Source organism: Haematobia irritans, chromosome 5 (assembly GCF_050003625.1).
Source record: "Haematobia irritans isolate KBUSLIRL chromosome 5, ASM5000362v1, whole genome shotgun sequence".
Taxonomy (NCBI): Eukaryota; Metazoa; Arthropoda; class Insecta; order Diptera; family Muscidae; genus Haematobia; species Haematobia irritans.
In genome coordinates, this window is record NC_134401.1 from 106200090 (window position 1) to 106220411 (window position 20322).

At 34.6% G+C, this 20322-nt stretch overlaps 1 protein-coding gene across 1 annotated transcript; it reads left to right on the forward strand.

Annotated features, from left to right (window-relative positions):
* The first annotated feature begins 9228 nt into the window (after positions 1–9228).
* Positions 9229–20190, forward strand: LOC142239972 (uncharacterized). Its single transcript, XM_075311700.1, has 4 exons — positions 9229–10531; positions 10609–10903; positions 17420–18705; positions 19861–20190. Exons 1-4 carry the CDS (start codon positions 9275–9277, stop codon positions 20161–20163), a joined length of 3141 nt encoding a protein of 1046 aa, XP_075167815.1. The 5' UTR covers positions 9229–9274; the 3' UTR covers positions 20164–20190.
* The last annotated feature ends 132 nt before the right edge of the window (positions 20191–20322 follow it).

Here is a 20322-nt window from a genome sequence, read left to right on the forward strand (position 1 = left end):
AGGTTAGGGTTTCGCTTGAAACTACCGGCAACTCTCTTTGTTGTCTCAGCGTCTTCCGGTTTTCGATTTCCCCCCGATCCAGACTTCCTGGCTGTCGACAAACGTTCCCCAAACACTTTCGTTACATTTGTAATGGTTGATTTGGCAACTTTTAACGATTTTGCCAGCTTTGCGTGCGAGTAGCCCGGATTTTCGCGATGCGCCAGCAAAATTTTGATACGCTGCTCTTCTTGCTTGGACGGCATTTTGACAACTGAAGAGTGAATTCCAAAATCAAAATAAGAGCAACATTCTACACACACACACCTTCAAAATGAGGGGTGTTCAGGTTTCTTAAATGCAAAATTGAAAGAAATACGTCAAGTTTATATTGACCAAATTTTAACCGTATCACCCTTTACCAATTGTACTCCTTGTACACAATTTCAAGGTAATCGGGATAAAACTCTGGCTTCTGGGTCCATATAAGTGCATACCGGGCGAAAGATATATATGGGAGCTGTATCTAAATCTGAATCGATTTCAACCAAATTTGGCACGCATAGCTACAATGCTAAATATACTCCCCGTGCAAAATTTCAACCAAATTGGGCCAAAACTCTGGCTTTTAGGACCATATTAGTCCATATCGGGCGAAAGATATATACGGGAGCTATATATAAATCTGAACCGATTTCAATCAAATTTTGCACACTTGACTATACGACTAACGGCCATTTTCATGTAGCTCCGTTAGGCTATAACTGCCAGTTAACAGAAAGTAAATTGCAAATATTTTCTCTCCGGTTAACTTTAAATGAAAAATTTTCATCAGTTAAGTTCCTAACTGGCCTGTGGAATATATACGCAAGATGGCAGATATGTAGATATCACGGTTTAAAAGTTCGTTAGCTAACGTAGCACTAACGGAGCTTCATGAAAATGGGGGTAAGTGTTATGTTTGTACAAAATTTCAAGCAAATCGGTATTAAACTCTGGCTGCTGGGTCCATATTAGTGCATATCAGGCGAAAGATATATATGGGAGCTATATCTAAATCTGAACCGATTTCTTCCGAAATCAATAGGGTTCTATTCTGACCCAAATTAGGAACGTGTGCCAAATTTGAAGGCGATTGGACTTAAATTGCGACCTAGACTTTAATCACAAAAATGTGTTCACAGACAGACGGACTGACGGACATAGCTATATCGACTCAGGAGCCCAACCTGAGCATTTTTGCCGAAGACACCATGTGTCTATCTCGTCTCCTTCTGGGTGTTGCAAACATATGCACTAAGTTATAATACCCTGTTCCACGGTGTGGCGCAGGGTAGAACAAGTATATACGGCCGTAAGTTCGGCCAGGCCGAATCTTATGTACCCTCCACCATGGATTGCGTAGAAACTTCTACTAAAGACTGTCATCCACAAATAAATAGTAGTAAATATAGTAGACAAACGAAAGGTCTATTAAATACATATATATTCAATTCTTGACCGGTATATATATTGGGAAGAAATAATTACGAACCGCTATGAACTTTTGTGCGGTAATTATAGAGCCAGAATTGCAATATGGGTGTCGCTTTATATGGGGGCTATATACAATTATGAACACGAGTCTACCAAAAATGACAGATTTTTTACTGTTTGGTAGATTGGTAGAATTCTTGATGTTTTGGGAGATTTTTCAAAATATTCCTCTCCAACTATGAAATGTTTCATAAATTTTCTATAGAAATTACATTTTGACAAAATTTTCTACAGAAATAAAATTCTGACAAAATTGTCTATAGAAATAAAATTTTGACAAGATTTTCTATAGAAATAAATTTTTAACAAAATTTTCTATAGAAATTATATTTTGACAAAATTTTCTATAGAAATTAAATTTTGACAAAATTTTCTAGAGAAATATAAAATGTTGACAAAATTTTCTATGGCAATAAAATTTTGGTAGATTATTTTTGGCTCGAGTGTCAATCGTGATTTTTCTGTGATTGGGGATCGGTTTATTTGGGAGCTACATATAATATAGATCGATACGGACCAATTTTGGCATGGACAGTGGACTGAATTGTCTAAGTGAGCCTGAATCTTAATCTGGCTGCCACTTTAACCTAAACTATCGGCCATACTCTAGAGAAATGTACCAAATTTCAACCGGATCGGATGAATTTTGCTCCTTCAAGAGGCTCCGGATGTCAAATCTGGGGATTGGTTTATATGGGGGCTATATATAACTATCAACCGATATAGACCAATTTGCTTCTCTTAGAGGCTCCTCAAGCTAAATCTGGGGAACGGTTTGTATGGGGGTTATATATAATTATGAACCGATATGGACCAATGTTTTCATGGTTGTTAGAGACTGTATACCAACACTATGTTTCAATTGTCAGCCGGATCGGATGAAATTTGCTTCTCTTAGAAGCTCCGCAAGCCAAATTTGGTAATCGGTTTATATGCTATAGGGGCTAGATTTAATTATGGACCGATGTGGACCAATTATTGCGTGATTGTTAGAGACCATATACCAACACCATGTACCAATTTGCAGCTGGATCGGATGAAATGTGCTTCTCTTTGAGGCTACGCAAGCCAAATCTGGGGATCGGTTTATATGGGGGCTATGAATAATTATTGACCGATGTGGACCAATTTTTGCATGGTTGTTAGAGACCATATACCAATACCATGTACCAAATTTCAGTCAGATCGGATGAAATATGCTTCTCTTAGAGGCTCCGCAAGCCAAATCTGTGGGTCAAAGGGCTAACATATACTTAAAAGTGGTCCCAAATGGCCCATTTGTAATACCATCCGACCGACATCAATAACAACTGCTTATGCCAAGTTTCAAGTCGATAGCTTGTTTCGTCCGGTAGTTAGCGTGATTTCAACAGACGGACAATCTTAGTTCATTCATAAACTGTTAGTTTGACTAGATCGAATCAAACTTGTCGTCTCTAGAAGCTCAAGAAGTCAAATAGGAGGATCGGTGTACTTGGCGGCTATACCAAATTAAAGGGTGGTTAAATTGTAAGGGCCGATGTTGAATGTGAACCACACCTAAACGCCAAGTTTTTTTCCGAATTTTATTTGACATTTCTTATTTCAGACTTTATCAATTTGAACCATGGACGTCGTGAATGGGCAGAATGGTTCCAAGAAATGGCAACAGTGGATGAGCAATTTTCGAAGAAAATCATCTTCAGTGATCACCTCAGCACATTTTCACCTCAGTGGATTCGTCAATAAACAGAATTGTCGCATTTGGGCGAATGAGAATCCAAGAGTGATTGTCGAAAAACCAATGCACCCACAAAGAGTGACTGTTTGGGGCGGTTTATGGGCTGTCGTCATCATCGGGCCGTATTTTTTCCAAAATGAGGCTGGTCAGGCAGTTACTGTGAATGGTGTTCGCTATCGTGAGATGATAACGAACTTTTTATGGCCCGAATTGGAAGATATGGATGTGGACGATATGTGGTTTCAGCAGGACGGTGCCACTTGCCACACAGCTAACGAAACAATGGCTCTTTTGCGCAACAAATTCAATGCACGCTCACAAAAAATCGCTTCTGTAACATATACTCCCAAACATATTTTGCTTCAAGCATATATATTTTTGGGTATTGCCCAAACATTTATATGTTTGATCTCTTCCAATATATAATATGTTTGAAAGCATATTGGTCTAAACAATATATGTTTGGGTAGTCTAAGTTCCAAACATTTTGTATTTTTGCATCCAAATTCAATAATGTTGTCTTCCAAAAAACAATATGTTATTATGTGAACATATAATATGTTTGGAAGCATTTTGCACCCAAAAATATTATATGCTTAAAAAAAATTCTCCCAAACAATATTGTTCTCAAAATGTTATTTATTTATTTATATATTTAAAATCATAATGAACTATGAAAATAAACAGGTAATATAGGTGCTAACAACATAGGTTTTCGACCTGAATGCTCAAAATTTTGTTTCTGCCCAATTGTATATTGCCCCACATCTTTCTCACTTCCACGAGATTTTTTAGTTCTTAGCACCTTTTTCTGTAATACAAACATTGTAGAAGAAATTATTCAATTGTATGATTTTTTTATTTTAATTTTACCTTTTGCCGGACGGGGATTCGAACAGCGGACCGCACAGTTTATAAGGATCAAAGAAGTAGCTGATCAATTGCCCAAGGAAAAATAAAATGTTAATTTTGTAATAACAAGCAAAAACCACCAACTTAATTCAATATCGCTCCCTGTTAAATAGCGCTCCAAGCTACTAAACACATATATTTTTATAGGCTATTTCTAAATTAATATATGTTTGCATCCAAGCATATTATATTTACAAACATTTTATGTCGCAAACATAATATGTTCTAACATATTAACATATATGTCCCAAACATGTTATGCTAGTTTATGAACATTATATGCTTGCACTCAAAAATATTGTGTTTAAAAATTTGTGTTCCAAACATATAATGTTTATAGCCAAACATATGAAAAACAGTCTTTTTCATCCGTGTGGCCGTGTTATCTCACGTAATGGCGATGTCAATTGGCCGCCAAGATCATGTGATTTGACACCGTTGGACTTTTTTCTTTGGGGTTATTTGAAAGAAAAGGTGTACGTCGATAAGCCAGCAACAATTCAAGAGCTAAAGGATGAGATAATTCGGCACATTAAACAGTGGCTCTTTTGCGCAACAAATTCAATGGCCGTGTTATCTCACGTAATGGCGATGTCAATTGGCCGCCAAGATCATGTGATTTGAGACCGTTGGACTTTCCTCTTTGGGGTTATTTGAAAGAAAAGGTGTACGTCGATAAGCCAGCAACAATTCAAGAGCTAAAGGATGAGATAATTCGGCACATTAACGGCATAGAACATCCATTATGCCTCAGCGTCATCGAAAATTTGGACCATCGGATGAAGGTGTGCCACCGAGGTCGCGGCCCCCATTTGGCCGATATTTTGTTCCATACATAATTGAGTAATACCAATATATCACAATAAAATTAAATTACAATAATTTCCTAAATAGTTTGTATTTTATTCAAAATCAACATCGGCCCATTAAATTTTAACCACCCTTTATAACAAAAACATATTCGACATACCTGCAACTTCGAATAAGTTCGATGGGGCGGATGTGATGGAAGCTATATATACTCGTATATTAGAGGTGTGCACGTGAGTAATATTTTGCTGACGCACACTCACGACGGAGAAATCTTATTCACGCATACTCACGCACGCTCACGAAAAGAAAATTTGTAGTCACGCACGAAAATATTTTAAATGTTGTGTCTCACGAAAAATGTCGTGACTCACGAAAAATGTCGTAACTCACGAAAAACCTCGTGACTCACAAATAATTTTATGAGTGATTTACCTATGGAACCTGATTGAAAACATGAGTATTGTTAAAATCTAGTGCGTTATACTCAAAAACAAGTTTACTTGGATCCAAAGATTTTGACCTTCGTTTAAGGATTTTGGTATTGATTCCGAGCCAAAGATGCGATTTCTTTAAAACAGAGAATTTTTTTAGCGACCCATCTGGCTTTATATCTAGGACCAATAAAATTAAAATTAGGATACAGATCTTATTTATTAAATTTTCATTGTATTTTCGCGGTTTATTAATAAAGGTACTCACGTACAAACAAATGCCAGCTTAAAAATTCAAATTCAAAGTAAAAAATGTTTTCTTAATTCCACAAAAACCTTAAGCCAAAGACGCTGAATCCTCAAAATAAGTCTTAGCCTATATTTGAAGCGTTTCTATCTTAAATCTAAAGTTTCAATATTTCAGTTAATTTAAGAACAATTTATCTAAATCAAAAATATGTTTCTTTACTTTAAGGAAAATTAGCCTTAGTTCAAAGACATGTGACTTTAACGATGCAAATTTACAAAATTTGTGTTCTAAATTTAATGAAAAAAGTTTTTAAAGCAAAGATTACAAACTTTATTTTAACCCTGGAAAGTCATCCTTATTTTTTGTACACTAACGTCATCCTTCGTCATTTTGACTACGGCTTTTTTCAAAACGCAATAATTTGTATCGTGAGCAAAAATGAGAACCAAAATTGAGTTAATTTCCTTATTCAATTTGTTTTTAATTAGTATGAGACAAAAATTCATGAAATTGTTGTTTTGGTATAACTTAAATTTTTCATTTCCCAATCGACCAAAATGCATTTTAAATCGAAAATGAAATTATGCGTCGTCATTTTGACGAAGGATGACGGTCCAGGGTTAATTAAAATTTCATTATTTTAAAGTAATTTGTCCTTAATATATTGTAAATTTCGCTTCCTAAAATTTAGGTTGCGTAATCTTTAATATCACGTAAATATTTTTTTCAGTGTAGGATGTCGCTAAAATTATAAATGAATTCAACTCGTAAGCATTTTATGTTCGTAAGTGGGATTATTTTCGTGGCACTGTTTTTCCGAAATTCGATACTCACGCAAACTCACGAGGATATTATTTTCGTGACTCACGCTCACGCATGAAATTTGATTGGTTAATCACGCTCTCGTACACTCACGACGTTGCGGTCAGCGTGACGCACGACTCACGCGTAAGTCACGACAATTTCTTGATTTTGACAAAATTTCCTATAGAAATAAAATTGTGACAAAATTTTTTATGAAAAAAATTGTTAACAAAATTTTCTATAGAAATAAAATTGTGACAAAATTTTTTATGGAAAAAATTTGTAACAAAATTTTCTATAGAAATAAAATTTTAAAAAAATTGTCTATAGAAATAAAATTTTGCGAAAATTCTTTATAGAAATAAAATTTTGACAAAATGTTGTGTAAAAATAACATTTTTACAAAATTTTCCATAGAAATAAAATTTTGAGGAAATTTTCTATAGAAACAAAATTTTGAAAAAAATGTGAATAGAAATAAATTTTTGAAAATATTCTATATTCAAATAAAATTTTGACAAAATTTTCTATAAAAATAAAATTTTAAAAATTTTTTTCTATAGAAATAAAATTTTGGGTACATTTTTTATAGAAATAAAATTTTGAGAAAATTTTCTATAGAAATACAATTTTGAGAAATTTTTCTATAGAAATAAAATTTAGACAAAATTTTCTATAAATCGTATTCAAAATTGACAGAATGTAATCTTATAGGGTACTATAGACCATAATAGAGTTTGAAAAAAATGTGTAGATGTAAATTTTTGAAGAAATTTTCTATAGAAATCGAATATTGACAACATTTTCTATATTTAATCGATTCGATTTTGAGAAAATTTTATATAGAAATAAAATTTTGACAAAATTTTTTAAACAAATACAATTTCGAGAAAATTTTCCATAGAAATAAAATTTTGACAAAATTTTCTATAGAAATACCAAAATGGTAAATTGCTTACTGTTTGGTAGATTGGTAGAATTCTTGATGTTGTGATAGATTTTACTAAATATTCCTCTCTAATTAAAATTTTGACAAAATTTCCTATAGAAATAAAATTGTGACAACATTTTTTATGAAAAAAAAAATTTTAACAACATTTTCTATAGAAATAAAATTTAAAAAAAATTTCTATAGAAACAAATTTTAAGAAAAATTTTTATAGAAATAAAAATTTGACAAAATTGTCTATAGAAATAAAATTTTGACAAAAATTTTCTAAACAAATACATTTTCGAGAAAATTTTCAATAGAAATAAAATTTTGAGAAAATTTTTTATAGAAAGAAAATTTTGACAAAATTTTCTATAGAAAGTAAATTTTGAAAAAATTTTCTATAGAAATAAAATTTTGCCAAAATTTTCTAAAGAAATACAATTTTGACAAAATTTTCCATAAAAATAAAATTTTGACAAAATTGTTCTATAGAAATAAAATTTTGCCAAAATATTCTATAGAAATAAAATATTGACAAAATTTTCTATAGAAATAAAATTTTGACAAATATTTCTATAGAAATACCAAAATGGTAAATTGTTTACTGTTTGGTACATTGGTAGAATTCTTGATGTTGTGATAGATTTTACTAAATATTCCTCTCCAATTAAAATTTTGACGAAATTTCCTATAGAAATAAAATTGTGAGAAATTTTTTTATGAAAAACATTTTTAATAAAATTTTCTATAGAAATAAAATTTTAAAACAATTCTCTATAGAAATAAAATTTTGACAAAATTGTCTATAGAACTAAAATTTTGACAAAATGTTCTATAGGAACAAGTTTTGAAAAAAAAATTGTATAGAAATAAAATTTTAAAAAAATTTTCTATAGAAATAAAATTTTGAAAAAAAATTGTATGGAAATAAAATTTTGAAAAAATATTGTATAGAAATAAATTAAAAAAAAAAACAAAAATTCTATATAAAAATAAAATCTTGACAAAATTGTCTATAAAAATAAAATTTAAAAAAAAAATTTTCTTTAGAAATAAAATTTTGGGAAATTTTTTTATAGAAATAAAATTTTGAGAAACTTTTCTATAGAAATACAATTTTGAGAAATTTTTCTATAGAAATAAAATTTAGACAAAATTTACTATAGAAATAAAATTTTGAGAAAATTTTCTATAGAAATAAATTTTTGACAAAATATTGTATAAAAATAACATTTTTAAAAAATTTCTAAAGAAATAAATTTTGATAATATTTTCTATAGGAACAAAATTTTGAAAAAATTTTGTATTGAAATAAATTTTTGAAAAATTCTCTATTGAAATAAAAGTTTGACATTTTCTCTTAAAATAAAATTTTAACAACTTTTTCCATAGAAATGAAATTTTGAGAAAATGTTTTATAGAAATAAAATTTTGAGAAAATTTTATAATAATAAATTTTTTTAATAAAATTTTGAGAACATTTTCTATAGAAATAAAATTTTGACAAAATTTTCTATAGAAATAACATTTTGATAAAATTTTCTATAGAAATTAAATTTTGACAAAATTTTCTATAGATTGTACTCAAAATTGGCAGAATGTAATCTTATAGGGTACTATAAGACCATAATAGAGGGTGCATAAGCTTCGACCTGATATAACAAACTTATCTTGACAATCTTGTTTCATTGTTTTGAAAGACGGCTACTGAAATGCCCAATTTTTTTTTTTTTTTTTTTGATTATTATGAGAAAGTTAAAACAAGCAACTAGCCTTATCTCTAATGCTAATTCAAAATTCTTTATTAGCTTTTTGTCTTTTGTTTAGCATTCTTTAGGAAACTCTTAAGCGGTGAACGCTACAAACTCGCATATCAGTTTTCGTTGAATGCAAAAATGATTTCGATATTATGTCAAATTCTATTGACAGCTGTATTTGTGGCATTTTATGTGTGGTACAAGCAAAATTTCGGATTCTGGTTGAAATACCGGAAAATAGTGGCAAGTGTATCGGGACGAATTTTTAGTGGCAATTTAATAGATTTTCTAAGTCTCAAAACTAACGTCGGTATTAACCTCAAGACTATTTACGATGATCCAAAGTTTGCCAAGGAGCCTGTGGTGGGAATATATGGCATGTACAAGCCCAGTTTGTTAATAAGAGAGCCGGAGCTGATCAAAAACATTTTGATCAAGGATTTCGATTGTTTTTGTGAACGTTTCGCCAGAGCTGATCCCCACCATGATCGAATTGGATCCTTCAATATGTTCTTTGCTCGTTACAAAATGTGGAAAGAGGTTCGTTCGAAGTTAACTCCAGTCTTTTCAAGTGGCAAACTCAAATACATGTATCCTCTATTGCAACAAGTAGGGGCAAATCTACAAGCGTATATTCAAAAGCAAGGATCGGTGTTCCGTATTGAAGTTAAAGATTTATGTGCTCGCTATACCACCGATACTACGGCCACTACCATGTTTGGTATTGCCTCCAATTCATTGGAAAATCCAGAAGAACACATAAATATTCTAACCCGCAAATTAGGAACTTTTGATTGGAGGCGGGCCTTTAACATAATGATTATATTTTTTGCCCCTAGACTAACTGGTTTATTGAGGGCCAAATTTTGGAATAAAGATCCGGTGGACTTCCTTTCGAAAACCCTACATCATGTGATTCCAGAACGGGAACAAACAGGAGAAAAACGAAATGATCTCATTGATATTATGGTGAAACTTAAAAGGGAAGCCACAGCTAATGGTGAAAATATTGAGGATTTCATGGAATTGATGATCTCTCAGGGCACTATATTATTAGCAGGTGGTTATGAGACTTCATCGAGTACCATATCCAATACATTATTCGAATTGGCAAAGAATACAGATATCCAGCAGAAATTGCGTAACGAAATTCGCTTGGCCGTTGAAGAAGAAGAGGGTACAGTTTCCTATGAAAACCTCTGTAGAATGGAGTACATGGAAATGGTAATAAAAGAAACTCTCAGATTGTATCCCGTATTGCCAGTTCTGGAGCGAAAATATGGCAAAGCTTCTGGCCCCATGGAATCTTATTCATTAAGACCTTATTGCGATTACGATATACCAGAAGGAATGCCTGTTTACATATCGGCCTATGGATTACACTACGATCCCCAGGCAAGAATAAGAAATTTACTTAAACCTAGATACATTAAATTAAAGAATAATTAAATTATTGTTAATTTCCCTTTCAGCACTGGCCAAATCCAACTAAATACGATCCTGAACGTTTTTCTCCAGAAAATAAATCCTCCATAAATCCCATGGTTTATTTACCTTTTGGCAATGGTCCCCATAATTGCATTGGTGGACGTTTGGGAATGTTGCAAGTAAAGTGTGGCCTCTTACATCTACTGGAAAATCACTATGTACGAGTATGCGAAGAAACTAACCTGCAACCAGAAATTGATCCTAAGGCGTTTATATTCCAAATGAAAGGTGGAATACGTTTAGAATTTGTACGAGATGATATGTGTAAGAATTTATTTAGCAAATAAAACTAAATAAATCGGGCTAACGTCGAGTTGTTAATATCACGAAATCATTCCGCACTTCGCCAAAAAAATATATATAAGCTTAATATTCAGATGATTTGGTTAAAATATGGTACGTAATGTTAGAGTATTCCCTCTAAGAACCATGTAAAAACAAGTATAAACGGCCGTAAGTTCGGCCAGGCCGAATCTTATGTACCCTCCACCATGGATTGCGTAGAAACTTCTACGAAAGACTGTCAGCCACAATCGAATTACTTGGGTTGTGATAGCTTAAATAGTTTCTAAATTGTGTGTTAGTCCATACGTGGTATACGTTAGGCAAAAAAAAGTATGTGTAGGTAAGTCTACAAATAATTACGAATCGATATGGACTTTTGCACGGTACGTAGGGAGCCAGAATTGAAATATCTGGGTCGCTTATATGGGGGCTATATACAAATATTGATATGGACCAATTTTTGTGTGATTGGGGATCGATTTATCTGAGGGCTATATATAACTATAGACTGATATGGATCTAGTTAGGCATGGTTGTTAACGGCCATATACTAGCACAATGTACTAAATTTCAACTGACTCGGACGAAATTTGCTCCTCCAAGAGGCTCCAAAACCAAATCTCGGGATCGGTTTATATGGGGGCTATATATGATTATGGACTGATATGGACCACTTTTGGCATGGTTGTTAAATATAATGTACTAACCACGTACAAAATTTCAACCAGATCGGATGAATTTTGCTTCTCCAAAAGGCACCGGAGGTCAACTCTGGGGAACGGTTTATATGGGTGCTATATATAATTATGGACTGATATGAATCAATTCCTGCATGGTTGTTGAATACCATATACTAACATCACGTACCAAATTTCAACCGAATCGGATGAATTTTGCTCTTCCAAGGGGCTCCGGACGTCAAATCTGGGGATCGGTTTATATGGGGGCTATATATAACTATGGACCGATTTCGACCAATTTTTGCATGGGAGTTTTAGGCCATATATTAACACCACGTACCAAATTTCAACTGAATCAGATGAATTTTGGTCTTCCAAGAGGCTCCGGAGGTCAAATCTGGTGATCTATATATAATTATGGACCGATGTGGACCAACTTTTGCATGGTTGTTAGAGACCATATACTAACACCATGTACCTAATTTCAGCCGGATCGGATGAAATGTGCTTCTCTTAGAGGCTCCGAAAGCCAAATCGGGGGATCGGTTTATATGGGGGCTATATATAATTATGGACCGATGTGGACCAATTTTTGCATGGTTGTTAGAGACCATATACTAACACCATGTACCAAATTTCAGCCGAATCGGATGAAGTTTGCATCTTTTAGAGGCCTCGCAAGCCAAATCGGGGGATCGGTTTATATGGGGGCTATATATAATTATGGACCGATGTGGACCAATTTTTGCACGGTTGTTAGAGATCATATACTAACACCATGTACCAAATTTCAGCCGGATCGGATGAAATTTGCTTCTCTTAGAGGCTTCGCAAGCCAAATTTGGGGGTCCGTTTATATGGGGGCTATACGTAAAAGTGGACCGATATGGCCCATTTGCAATACCATCCGACCTACATCAATAACAACTACTTGTGCCAAGTTTCAAGTCGATAGCTTGTTTAGTTCGGAAGTTAGCGTGACATCAACAGACGGACGGACGGACATGCTCAGATCGACTCAGAATTTCACCACGACCCAGAATATATATACTTTATGGGGTCTTAGAGCAATATTTCGATGTGTTACAAACGGAATGACAAAGTTAATATACCCCCCATCCTATGGTGGAGGGTATAAAAATTATGTAGAGCCCTCATATAAACCCATTACGAGATTTGACTTTCGGAGCCTCTTGGAAGAGTAAATGTCATTAGCCAGTAAACAGACAACGAAATTGTTTGTAGCCTATTTAACTTTATTTTAAAGGGTGATACGGTTAAAATTTGGTCAAGGGAAAACGCGTGTAAATCGGTGAAATCGTTTATTTAAAAAATCAAATTAAATTTCTTTTTCAAGTTCAATTAGTATAAAATTCAGGAAAAATATTCAGTTAGGCTTTCGCTTTTCCAAATCCGAATTGCCGGGCCTCACGCTTGACACCTGTCATCAGATTTTGTACAGCCACCTTGTCCACCTTCTTCGCCGCAGAAAGCCAGTTTGCCGTGAACTGCTGCTCGTCCTTAGCAGTTTTTTGGTCTTCTTAAGGTTCCGCTTGACAATAGCCCAGTATTTCTCAATTGGGCGGAGCTCTGGCGTGTTGGGAGGGTTCTTGTCCTGGGGAACCACCTGCACGTTGTTGGCGGCGTACCACTCCATGGCCTTTTTACTGTAATGGCAAGATGCCAAATCCGGCCAAAACAGTACGGAACAACCGTGTTTCTTCAGGAAAGGCAGCAGACGTTTATTCAAACACTCTTTCACGTAAATTTCTTGGTTGACAGTCCCGGAAGCTATGAAAAGGCGGCTTTTCAAGCCACAGGTACAGATGCCTTGCCAAACCAGATATTTCTTTGCGAACTTTGACAGTTTTATGTGCTTGAAAATATCTGCTACCTTTCCCCTTCCTTTTGTCGTATAAAACTCCTGTCCCGTAAGCTGCTTGTAGTCGCCTTTGACGTAGGTTTCGTCGTCCATTACCACGCAGTCAAACTTCGTCAGCATCGTCGTGTACAGCCTCCGGGATCGCGCTTTGGCCGTCGTATTTTGTTTATGATCGCGATTTGGAGTCACTACGTTCTTGTAAGTCGATAGTCCGGCTCGTTTTTTGGCTCGATGCACGGTTGTAGAAGATACACCCAGCTTATTTGCGGCATCTCGGAGAGAGGTTAGGGTTTCGCTTGAAACTACCGGCAACTCTCTTTGTCGTCTCAGCGGCTTCCGGTTTTCGATTTCTCCCCGATCCAGACTTCCTGGCTGTCGACAAACGTTCCCCAAACACTTTAATTACATTTGTAACGGTTGATTTGGCAACTTTTAGCGATTTTGCCAGCTTTGCGTGCGAGTAGCTTGGATTTTCGCGATGCGCGAGCAAAATTTTGATACGCTGCTCTTCTTGCTTGGACGGCATTTTGACAACTGAAGAGTGAATTCCAAAATCAAAATAAGAACAACGTTCTACACACACACACCTTCAAAATGAGGGGTGTTCAGGTTTTTTAAATGCAAAATTGAATGAAATACGTCAAGTCTATATTGACCAAATTTTGACCGTATCACCCTTTACTGTGGTCATATGAGTGTAAATCGGGCGAAAGCTATATATGGGAGCTATATCTAAATCTGAAACGATTTCAACCAAATTTGGCACGCATAGCTACAATGCTAATTCTACTCCCTGTGCAAAATTTCAATTAAATCGGAGTAAACGATTGGCTACTGTGGTCATATGAGTGTAAATCGGGCGAACGATATATATGGGAGCTATATCTAAATCTGAACCGATTTCAATAAAATTTGGCACACTTTACTACACTACTTATTGTACTCCTAGTGCAAAATTTCAACCAAATTGGGGTAAAACTCTGGCTTCGGGGACCGTATTAGTCCATATCGGGCGAAAGATATATATGGGAGCTATATCTAAATCTGAACCGATTTCAATAAAATTTGGCACACTTGACTACACTAGCAATTGTACTCCTAGAGCAAAATTTCAACCAAATTGGGGTAAAACTCTGGCTTCTAATTGTTCTTCTTGTGCAAAATTTTAAGCAAATTAGGGTAAAACTCTGGCATCTAGGGCCATATAAGTCCATATCGGACGGAATATATATATGGGAGCTAGATCTAAATCTGAACCGATTTCTTCCAAAATCAATAGGATTCTATTCTGCCAAATTTGAAGTCGATTGGACTAAAACTGCGACCTAGACTTTGATTACAAAATGTGTTCACGGACAGACGGACATGGCTATATCGACTCAGGACTATCTATCTCGTCTCATTCTGGGTGTTGCAAACATATGCACTAACTTATAATACCCTGTTCCACAGTGTGGCGCAGGGTATCAAAAGTTGTCGTGAACTCGTTTTTAAAGGACTTTGATAGCATATGAAGAAAAAAAGCATAAAAAAACGAAAAATTTTAAGTTGCTTCCTGGAAGCAAGTACACAAAACCCAAATTTAAAATAGAATTGTGTCTTAAAAGTATCCGTACTTGTATTCTCCGCTTCTTTGGCTCGGAATCAATACCAAAATTTTTGAAGTAAAGACAAAATCTTTGGAACCGGGCATGCTTTTTTTCAGTGTATGGACCGATATGGACCACGTTTGGAATGGTTGTTAGCGACCATATACTAACACAACGTACCAAATTTGAGCCAAATCGGATGAAATTTGCGCCTCCAAGAAATTTGGTCTTCCAAGAGGCTCCCTAGGTGATCCGAGGGGATCGGTTTATGAACCAATTTTTGCATGGTTGTTAAAGGCCATATACTAATATCATGTACAAAATTTTAACCGAATCAGACGAAATTTGCTCCTCCAAGAGGCTCCGGAGGTCAAATCTGGGGATCGGTTTATATGGGGGCAATACATAATTATGAACCGATATGGATACATTTTTGCGTGGTTGTTAGTGGCCATATACTTACACAACATAGAAAATTTCAACCGAATCGGAGAAACTTCCTGCAAGAGGCTCCGAAAGCCAAATCTGGAGATCGGTTTATATAGGGGCTATATATGATTATGGACCGATATTGACCAATTTTTGCATGGTTGTTAGAGACCATATACTAATATAAGGTACAACATTTTAACCGAATTGGACCAAATTTGCTCCTCCAAGAGGCTTCGGAGGCCAAATCTGGGGATCGGTTTATAAGAGGACTATATATAACTATGGACCTATATGGACCAATTTTTGCATGGTTGTTAGAGACCATATACTAACACCACATAAATTTCAAGCCACAGGTATAGATGGCTTGCCAAACCAGATATTTCTTTGCGAACTTTGACAGTTTTATGTGCTTGAAAATATCTGCTACCTTTCCCCTTCCTTTTGAAGTATAAAACTCCTGTCTCGGAAGCTGCTTGTAGTCGGCTTTGACGTAGGTTTCGTCGTCCATTACCACGCAGTCAAACTTCGTCAGCATCGTCGTGTACAGCCTCCGGGATCGCGCTTTGGACGTCGTATTTTGTTTAACATCGCGATTTGGAGTCACTACCTTCTTGTAAGTCGATAGTCCGGCTCGCTTTTGGGTTGGTGCACGGTTGTAGACGATACACCCAGCTTTTTTGCGGCATCTCTTGAAACTACCGGCGCTTGAAACTACCGGCAACTCTCCTTGTCGTCTCAGCGGCTTCCGGTTTTCGATTTCCCCCCAATCCAGACTTCCTGGCTGTCGACAAACGTTCCCCAAACACTTTAATTACATTTGTAACGGTTGATTTGGCAACTTTTAGCGATTTTGCCAGCTTTGCGTGCGAGTAGCTTGGATTTTCGCGATGCGCGAGCAAAATTTTGATACGCTGCTCTTCTTGCTTGGACGGCATTTTGACAACTGAAGAGTGAATTCCAAAATAGGAGCAACATTCTACACACACACACACCTTCAAAATGAGGGGTGTTCAGGTTTTTTAAATGCAAAATTGAATGAAATACGTCAAGTTTATATTGACCAAATGTTGACCGTATCACACTTTAAAACACGTCTTTAAAATAAAATGTTGAAAAACATGTTCTGTTTTTAAACGATTTTTTGCTTTGTAGTCAAGATGCAAATTGACAAAAAATTTAAAGACAATTTCATTAATTTTAAAGAAATTTTCCGAATTTTAATTCAAATCACTTTATTATAAGGACAATAGGACTTTATTGAAAAGTTTATCGACTTTTGGACATGGAAAAAAACTTTATATTAGAGAAATGCGTCTTCTATTCTAAGCAAAATTTGCATTTGTATTTTAAAGACATGAAATCTTTGATGTCACGACAATATTGTTTTCAGTGTGGTGCAGGGTATTTAAGATTCGATCTGTTCCAACCTACGATCGTATACACTGGTTATGCATCACATTTATCGGATGCGGCCGAGATCATAAAATACTTTACGGATGGTTTCAGAAAATATTTTTAGCTTGCAAAATGTTCTGATAACCCGAGTTTAGTGATCTTATTGTAATTTCAAAACGAAATGAAAACCATAGCTACACGCAAAGAAAAATTACTTTGCTCCGGAATGAAATGAAATTTTCCTTTTTTCTGGAAATATTTGGTCTTTAATAGCTTTTCTTTGCTTTTAAAGGATATTTATTAGAATTTCATTGGTCTAAAATTTCATTGTTCCCCAGAAAAGAACTCTTCTTTCAGTGTTGTCGCTGATACCGAATAAATAAAATTTGACAATTCTTACACACTGAAATAGAAGCTGGCATTATGTTGAATCTGAATTCATTACATGTAGTGAATTATTTTTAAATATCATTCCCTAACAAGCTCTTAAGAGGTGAACTCAAATAAATCGCTTATATTTTGTGTTTGCTTTTAGTCATCTATCCTAAAATGATTGAGTTGTTTTACCAAATACTGGTGGCAAATGTAATTGCAGCAAGTTTGTGTTTATGTTTATGGTATAGAAATAATTTTCGATTCTGGTTGAAATATAAAAAATCGGTGGCCAGTGTTCCAGGTCGAATATTTAGTGGAAATTTATATGAAATTATTAAATTTAAAACCAATTTGGGCTTTATCTTAAAAACCATATACGATGATCCTAAGTTTGCCAAACAAGCCGTAGTGGGTGTATATGGACTATATAAGCCTAGCCTGCTAATAAGAGAACCAGAGCTGATCAAAAGAATATTGATTAAGGATTTTGAGAGTTTTTGTGATCGTTTTGCCAGAGCTGATCCGCATCATGATCGCATTGCATCTTTCAATTTATTTTTTGCTCGTTACAAAATGTGGAAAGTGATTCGTTCTAAGTTATCGCCAGTCTTTTCAATTGGAAAACTCAAATACATGTATCCCCTCTTGCAAGGAGTGGGGGAGAATCTACAAGAATATCTTCAAAGTCAAGGATCACAATTCCGTATTGAAGTTAAGGATTTATGTGCTCGCTATACCACCGATACCATTGGCACTACCATACTTGGTTTTGCCTCCAATTCATTGGAAAATCCAGAAGAACGCTTTAATATACTAACCCGAAAATTAGGTACCTTCGATTGGAAACGAGCCATCAATACAATGCTGGCATTCTTTGCTCCCAAGCTATGTACAATAGTTAGATCAAAATTTTGGAACAAAGAAACTGTGGATTTTCTTACGACAACCCTTTGCCAAGTGATCTCAGAAAGAGAACGCTCAGCAGAAAAACGAAATGATTTCATTGATATTATAGTGAAGCTTAAAAAAGAAGTCGAAGCAAATGGTGAAGATATTGATAAATTTATGGAATTAATGATTTCCCAGGCGACTATATTATTGGCTGCTGGTTATGAAACTTCATCGAGCACCTTAGTCCACATATTACTAGAATTAGCCAAAAATCCAAATATCCAGAAGAAGTTGCGTAAAGAAATTCAATTGGCTCTTGATAAAGGCAGTGATTTAGTGTCATATGAAAATTTCTCTCGTTTGGAGTATATGGAAATGGTAATAAATGAAACTCTGAGATTGTATCCTGTTTTACCCATGATAGATCGTATGTATGGTAAAGCATCTGGTTCATCGGAATCTTATTCATTAAGACCGTATTGCGATTTCGATATACCCAAAGGCATGCCAGTCTATATTTCGGTCTATGGATTGCACTACGATCCACAGGTAAATATGAAATACGTCACCTACTTCAAATTGATACTTGCACAAAATTTAGGCAACAAATTCTCATACCCTATTTATTGGCCGATTAAAGTGATGTCTAGTACTAGGGTTAATATCACACAGGTGAATATGATCAAAGCAATCATTTAATGCTTATCGGGAGCATTTAATATTCTGGGTTGTGGTGAAATTCTGAGTCGATCCAGCGATGTTCGTTGGTACGTCTGGTGAAATCACGGTACATCCAGAGAAGCAATATGATCATCTCAACCATGATGAACATCATGTTACTTTTTCACAGGCAACAGACATAATATTTTTTTGCCAACCATTTTACATGTTTCCGGTGAAAAAGAATGTTGTCAAAATTTTAATTCTATTGAAAACTTTGTCAATTTTATTTCTATAGAAAATTTTGTCAAAATGTTATTTCTATAGAAATTTTTATCAAAATTTTATTTCTATTTATTATTTATTTCCATTTATTTCTAAACCCCCCACCCAAAATTTTATTTCTGGAGATTCATGGAGGAACGAATTTCATCCGATGCCGTTGAAATTTGGCTCTCTAATAGCCAGAGCCATTCATAAGAGTGCCTTGTCATCGGTAACTATGACTACAACCCAAGGTTCATCCTGGTCGAACTTTCGGCCGTATTTACTTTTTTATTTTTTTGGGTTATTCCATTATTTGTGAAATTTGGTACATTTTGAAGCCAAAAAATTAATTGTCAAAGTGAGTCTGAAATATCGGCGTTTCAAACGAAATGAAATAGTCACTATACCCTAAAAAACACAAATTAATTTGGATCTATTAATTACGTGATTGAATGTTTGTTTTTTGTGTGTACACTCAAAAAAATTTACTTGGATCCAAAGATTTTGACCTTTTCTTAAAGATTTTGATTCCGAGCCAAAGATGCAACTTCTTTAAAATAAAGACATTTGTAGCGACCTATCTGGCCTTAAATCTAGAATCAATAAAATTAAGATTAGGAATCAGATGTCATTTATCGAATCTTAAAATTTAGGTTGCATAATCTTAAATATCACGTAAATTTTTTTTCATTGTAGGATTGATATTTTATTAACTGTAGTTTTGTTTTTTTTTTTGTTTTTTCTTTTAATTGTCTGTATTTTTGTTTTCTTTTCCAGTATTGGCCTAATCCAACCAAATATGATCCAGAACGTTTCTCTGCAGAAAATAAGATATCCATAAATCCCATGACTTATTTACCATTCGGAAACGGTCCCCATAATTGTATTGGTGGTCGCTTGGCAATGTTACAAGTTAAATGTGGCCTCTTTTATCTTCTCAAGAATCACTATGTACGAGTGTGCGATGGAACGATGCGCCAACCAGAATTTGATCCTAAAGCGTTTGTATTTCAATTGAAAGGTGGAATACATTTAGAATTTATTAAAGATGACATGTGTGATAAATTGGTTACCAAATAAAAATATAAGACACAATATACTTTGTAATTTCATTCCTTTATAATTTTTCGGGCGATACTTATGTATTAGAGGTATCTCTAACAACTATGCAAAAATTGGTATATATCGGACCATAATTATATATAGCCCCCATATAAATCCATCCCCAGATTTGACCTC

Coding starts and splice junctions, on each gene's coding strand:
- LOC142239972 (XM_075311700.1), top strand. CDS start 9,275: ATGATTTCGATATTATGTCAAATTCTATTGACAGCTGTATTTGTGGCA. Junction 10,532..10,608: donor GATTACACTACGATCCCCAG/GCAAGAATAAGA, acceptor TTTCCCTTTCAG/CACTGGCCAAATCCAACTAA. Junction 18,706..19,860: donor GATTGCACTACGATCCACAG/GTAAATATGAAA, acceptor TTTCTTTTCCAG/TATTGGCCTAATCCAACCAA.